The sequence below is a fragment of the Perkinsus marinus genome (genome assembly GCF_000006405.1).
Source record: "Perkinsus marinus ATCC 50983 genomic scaffold scf_1104296970664, whole genome shotgun sequence".
Classification (NCBI taxonomy): Eukaryota; Perkinsozoa; order Perkinsida; family Perkinsidae; genus Perkinsus; species Perkinsus marinus.
The window spans coordinates 20,622-26,767 of NW_003202385.1; the positions used below are offsets into that span (position 1 = coordinate 20,622).

General features: G+C 48.7%; 2 protein-coding genes across 2 annotated transcripts in view; both read left to right on the forward strand.

Annotated features, from left to right (window-relative positions):
* Positions 1-36: 36 nt before the first annotated feature.
* Pmar_PMAR017056 (hypothetical protein) lies at positions 37-362 on the forward strand (the record flags this gene model as incomplete). Its single annotated transcript, XM_002767434.1, has 2 exons — positions 37-160; positions 271-362. The coding sequence occupies 2 exons, from the start codon at positions 37-39 to the stop codon at positions 360-362; spliced, it is 216 nt and encodes a 71-aa protein (XP_002767480.1).
* A 5,064-nt stretch (positions 363-5,426) lies between these two features.
* Positions 5,427-6,146, forward strand: part of Pmar_PMAR017057 (homoserine dehydrogenase, putative) — a gene marked incomplete at both ends in the record, with an annotated part of 867 nt that continues 147 nt past the window's right edge. Inside the window, 6 exons of the mRNA XM_002767435.1 lie at positions 5,427-5,510; positions 5,572-5,671; positions 5,716-5,788; positions 5,861-5,936; positions 5,981-6,078; positions 6,122-6,146. The exon at positions 6,122-6,146 is cut by the window's right edge and continues 4 nt beyond it. Of these exons, the coding sequence (XP_002767481.1) occupies positions 5,427-5,510; positions 5,572-5,671; positions 5,716-5,788; positions 5,861-5,936; positions 5,981-6,078; positions 6,122-6,146 (456 nt within the window). The remainder of the gene's footprint in view (positions 5,511-5,571; positions 5,672-5,715; positions 5,789-5,860; positions 5,937-5,980; positions 6,079-6,121) is intronic.

The following is a 6,146-nucleotide window of genomic DNA, read 5'->3' on the forward strand; positions in this document are numbered from 1 at the left end:
CCCTCTTCCCCTCCTTCGTACTACCAGAATTGGATAATGTTGAACCCTCAATCACCGCCGTCGGACAGCACGCAGCATCACCAATACGAGGAGGCAACTGTGGGTACGTGGGACCATACGGAAACCCAGCCTGAGGGAATCCTTAAGGATGATGGTGACGGTAATGTTACTGGTGTGGACCATCACCAACATGCCCGTCCCGCAGCGTATGGTAGGTCGGCCGATAACAGGGATGTGTATCGGGCCGCCCATTTCGTTGTTCCCCATCAGATGGTATCACATCTAGAGGGGATCTCAACATGTCCCCGGCCGCCCCTCTAGTCCCACTAGCGGCAACGAAACAATCCCACCGAACACAGTAGCTGGTGTTATCACATTGTTTTCATTATTACCGTCTTGTTTCAGGAGCTCAGTACCCCCGGTGTTGGCCTGGTCTATAAGGCGCGCTGAATCCCGTTACCGCAGGGGTGTACCATTTCATTACCATCCTCTTGGGCCCTGCCATAAACCAGGGCATCGTTCTGGTGGCCCGAAGCTCAGCTCTTGCCATCCATTGCTGCCGTCACCATCCGAGTCACCCAGAAGAATCACCAACTGCTCCGCTGATGATAAGAGCAGATCTCGAACGTGGCAACATACCTACGATGAGGATGACCGTCCACGTTACAATCACGATCGGGTCAGCTGAGGTGTACCATGGGCTGGCCTAGCATGTGTCACCTGCCAGGTATTGAGTCCCCTTCTTCCCACACCTCCTACTCCTGCAGTACTCATCCGCAATAAGAACATCAACAACAACAACAACCGATCAGCACCTCCTGCCGACAACATTCCCCCTCGAGGGATAGTCTTACCGCCGATCATGCCCAGTGTGATGGATAGAGTAAGTGGACGACTTGAGGTCTATAGGGCTTCATATACAATGACGCTCATATACAAAATGAATCCGCCCTCGTATTTTCCACCAGCGGCCCCTCAGTTATGGTAGATGCAATATAGAGAACTGACACGTTGTTGGTAGAAGACATCCTTAGTGCATCCAGGGATGGTTCCCTGCTCGGATGAAATTCGGCTGTGCGCACACTTCCGTATAGTTGCCTGCCGCTTAGTTGTATTGGCGCTATATGTTTTTCAAAGAGAGAGGTTTTGTAGGTTATGTGTAATTTCGTGGCGCAGTGACGATTGATTGGGCCTTGCAGGTAACAGTTGATATAGCATTATTTATGCATCTCGTGGATACGTATAGTAACTCTGGCGACTACTTGAAGAGGATGCGATTATGCGACATGGTAAAAACTTTTTGTCACGCGCCACGAAATTCACCCGTCAACAGATTCCTCCGTTCAGATGCAGTCGATGATTGACGGATTCGTACCAGCGGCGGCCAGTGACAACGAAGTTGATGAGGATGGGGAAATGCCGCGCCCGTTACGATGCCTTCCTTTCGGATCGTAAGTCCTATTCCCTCGATCATAATGCAGTTCAACTCTTTAGGTTTACCTACAACATGCACCTACCGTGGGCAAGCGATTTAGATTTCGTTGTAAAACCGAATTTGTCGGATAATGAGAGATACCATGTTTTAGTTGTTGCCCGCATCTCGTCGATATAGACGTTTATTGGCTCCCTCAGTGACCGTCGGTGAGCCCCAGAAGGCTCATTACGGGCAACCGTATCAGCATAAGGTGGGACCTAGGGTATGTTCTAGGTTAGCTCATTTGATACACAAAGGGTCTAGCGGTTCGCTATCGGTTTTAACGTCCCGTTGGTTCGGACATCTTTTCCCCCACAGGGTTGTGATGATGAAGCGCATGCTGGAGGTTTTGAGGATCCCGTGAAAACAGCGGCAGAGTGTGTTGAACTCCTGAAGATGGTCTCAGGCTATCTTACAGAATGCGCGGCTTCAGGTGGGTGTCTATGCTCGCCAATGCGCCGTGTAAGCCTGCTTGTGCTGAAGGTATCATCAGTACCGCTCCAGTCGTTATAACATCATCTCGAGTACCATTGATCACTCTAGCGTGCCGTGATCCAGCTCTCGATGATGAGCTATATCAGCAGTAATGGAAGGCAGGCGAGTCGTCGGTACTTGTCGACTTAGGTGTGGTACGTGTAACATGGGACTCAACGCGCACTGCTCCCTACACTCACCAGTCCAAGTTCAGATATCACTATTAGGCGCCTTCCACACAGGTACGTCCCGTTGTTGAGGCCCATCACTGGTGTTGCATGTAGGTCTTGAAACCTCCGCGTACATTGCTATGATGAACCAGCATTTCGATTGTCTCCGACCACTAGTCCTTTTTGTGAAACATGTATTATTGTGCGAAGGCCTTATATCGCCGTATAATGGCGGAATTAGCAGTTATACACTGGTAGGTTATGGCTGGATAGTTTATCACTGCGCCACGAAATTATTACTGGATTTAAATCCCGTTTACACGCATTGTTCTCGTTACAGAATTTGATGTATATAGCTTGGTCAGTATCTAGTACTGTATATTGTCAGTATCTCCCGACTACACCATTTCAAGGCCTAATCATGAAAAAACCAAGACCAATCTAATAGAGCCCAGACCAAATTAGTGAAAGCCCAGACCAAATTAGTGAAAGGTTGGACCAGATTAGTCGGATCCCAGACCAAATTAGTGAAAGCCCAGACCAATCCAATAGAAGCTCTGAGCAATCTAGCAACACTCGACGAAGAATATATTCTTCACGGAAATCAATACTGCCCACATTGAGTACCACATGAGGCCGTGCTGGAGCAGTACATCATCCAAGCGCCGACGAGATATGTTCCATGACCGTGCATCTCGAGTATAAGGTTTGCACGTGGCTGAAGCATCGTATGCATTCGGGTATTGCCATTGTCATAGTATCGACGCCCTTCCCGATTAGCATTTCGCACGATACTCTTGTTTTTGTTCTGTGGCCTCTCTCACCATCCCGTTGTTGGCTGCGTTTTCGGCTCTGTGTTCTCTCTCTCCGTCGCATGTCTCGCAGCGAAGAAACAGTCTTTTATGGAGTTTCTCCTGAAGGAATGGGCGAAAGTCGTGTACCCAAACTCGCTGGCACGTTTCTCGTGGCCGTAAATCACCTCTTGTCTCGGAAGCGGTCTCCAGGCCAGAATGCGCGGGTGCATTATCCCCGATGAATGCGAGAGGTGCGAGCTGCCACCCATCAACTTCCATAGTATCCAGCATCTCTTCAACTATGATAAGCCAGATTCGATTATGCATTCAATGCCTTCCTCTGTCATCTCCTTGCACTTCTGGTGTGACCCCCCTCGCGTATGTTAGACCCGAACGGGTTCGCCCACGGTCCCCTCCCTCTCCCCTGATGGCGTGCAGCATGCTACCTGCTTCGATGCCTGGTCTCGGATGGATTTGGGGGAACTCCCACTGAGGCTTATACCAAATTGGTCTGGGGCTCGGACCGATTTGATAGCCCAGACTCTGGGCTTTTAGCTAAACTGCTTTGGGCATCATTAAATTGGTCTAGGCTTTTACTAACTTGGTCTTGAAATGGTGTAGTGGAACTCGGCCAGCTCATATAGTAGCTGCTACTCCACGGCGTAAAGAGACGGTTCCATGCACTGGATGGTGACAGGAGAGTGGTCACGCCCGATTAGCGAATGAAGTTGGGTATGATTCATGCTTGGCCGGTGTATAGGTGCTCTTGGTTGTATCATTTTTAAACCAGTTTTACTCGGCTGATAGCTGGACTGGAGTTCCGCTCGGTCAGCTTCTATTGCACTTCTTGATGTGGTATGGAGGACCTGATGATGATCAGACATGTCGCAGTCTGGTGAACGAGAATCTCCTGCTTGTTTTACCCGATGGTGAGTTAGTGCATATGCCACGTTAGTCTTTAGTGGTTATGACCACCAGGTTCGAATCTTACCTTCTTCGATGCATCACGCCTCGTAATACGACCGTTTAGCTCAAGTGATGATACTCTCAACTTCACCCTGCGGGAATCAACGAATGATGAGCTCATTGAAGCCTTCAAGGTGGACATGCTCGTTATCTTGGATCCTCTCTCGCCAAACGGTAGCGTACGCAATCACAGCTGTGCTCAGGAGATTTCTAGGTGAACACGTGAATTTGGGTAAGTCCGCATGGCGATGGCCGAGTATTACGGCTGCGCTTCGCTCCGCTAAGAATAGTCTGATTAAGGGAGGCTGGTGGGGAGAGAAGTAGGTTGTTAACTGACGAGTGTGGTTGTTGTTGGCTGGATGTGGCTTTGGTGAGGTACGGAATATCTGTGCCGACAGTGTGGATTGGAGCTAAGCGTGCTGGTTATAGTGGTAGTGGTGGCCTTGTAAGTGCCGAGGGTAATGCGGGAGAAAGTAGTGCTTCTGCTACTGGCACGACAAGGAGCTCGGAGGGAGGTGCAGGATTATGCAGGGGTGTAGATGATGATGATGATGATGATGATGATGATGATTGTTATGAGGAAGCCACTACCATTAGGAGCTCGACGTTATCTAGGGCTGAGGTGAGGATGAGCACATGATGCTGTACACGAAAGTTCTCTCTTCAGACCTGCTACAATTGAGGGATATTTTTCTTTCTTGTCGTTTATAGTTTCTTATTAGAGTTTGACGTATTATGTATAATTTCAGCGAACAATCTTCCTACGTATTACTATTGATAACTGTTCCGCTGTTGATTGTAGTCTCGTGTATCAATTTGTGTACTATTGCTGCATTATTCACAGCTAGTATCGGTGCTGGCAGCAGACACAGCAGCAGCTTCCCATCACCATATGGTCTATCGTCTGTATAGTATTACCGTTCTTATACATGGCAGAGTAGACAGCCTCCAGATGATCGCTACGGTCGTTCAGAAGGCTGATCAATAACTCTCTTCTGAGATTTGTCGAGTATTGTTACGTTGATAGATGCTATATCTTGACCGCTCCCCCTTATCACTTTCATCATTGGTATTACTCCTGTACAGAGTTTAGTCGGTGTCAATCAACAGGGCAGTTGGCCGGCCACTCGGGACAGCTCTGAAGTCCGCTGTGCTACTCGATAAGTTTTCAAAATGCTCAGCAACTTCGTTGAAACTTCCCGTAGTTCTTCGAAAAAACAGTAGGGAAAAATAACAAGGTAAATTTCTTAAAAGAAGTGGATGAATTATTGAAAATTCGGGCGAAACATTACACTGACCAGGACAGTCGGCATGTGAAGTGTGAAACTGTGTGTGGATCCAGTGATCCCTGTATGGAGTGAGCACGACTGCCTGTCATCATTACCGACTGCCTGTCATCATTACCGTCGTGGCTGACTTACTCCCCATTTAGTTTTTAAGCTCCTCCCTGCCACTAATCTCCATGGCAAACCCAACCGATGATAGGATCAGGTGAGTTAAATCTAAGCTGTCGGGCCTGATAAAGTTAATGACATCACCATCATTAGAATGGCCATGCTGGGCTTTGGCGTTGTCGGTGGCGGAGTAGTTGAGCTACTGAAACCATACGAGCATATCATCTCACTGGTTAAAGTGAGCACGTCCTAGAGAGGACAATACTCGCTTTCCCTCGAACCCTTGGTCATAATCGCAGATATGTGTTCGCGATGTCGGCAAGAGTCGCGACGTCGCTCTACCGGACGGCTGCGAGGTTGTCACTGATGCCCAGTGCATATTCGATGACGCCTCCATAGGTGGGCTCTCTATTAAATCTATTACTGCTAGGTCGGTCTCGCAGATATCGTCATCGAGGTTATGGGAGGAACAGATACTGCTTGGACGTACACCAAGCACGCCATGGAAGCTGGCAAGTGAGTGGCGGTGCATCTGGACTCCCGGAGTGATTGAAATGAGACTGTAAGGAGTCGTGCTGCGCCCATTAGGCACATCGTGACGGCTAATAAGGCGCTGATATCGAAATACATGGACGCGATAGAGAAGCTGGCATTGGGAAACAACGTACTTCATCAAAATTATTGGAGTAGGGCCAAGTATATTGTCAGGTACAGTTCTTATATGAGGCTGCGGTGTGTGGTGGTATACCGATAGTTAACACCGCACTACGTGGGCTCAGGGCTGACACATTCAATCACATCTCTGGGTGGGCATCTTGCCTCCATCGACTACTGTGCATTGGTGTTTAGGATCATGAATGGAAGCACTAACTAC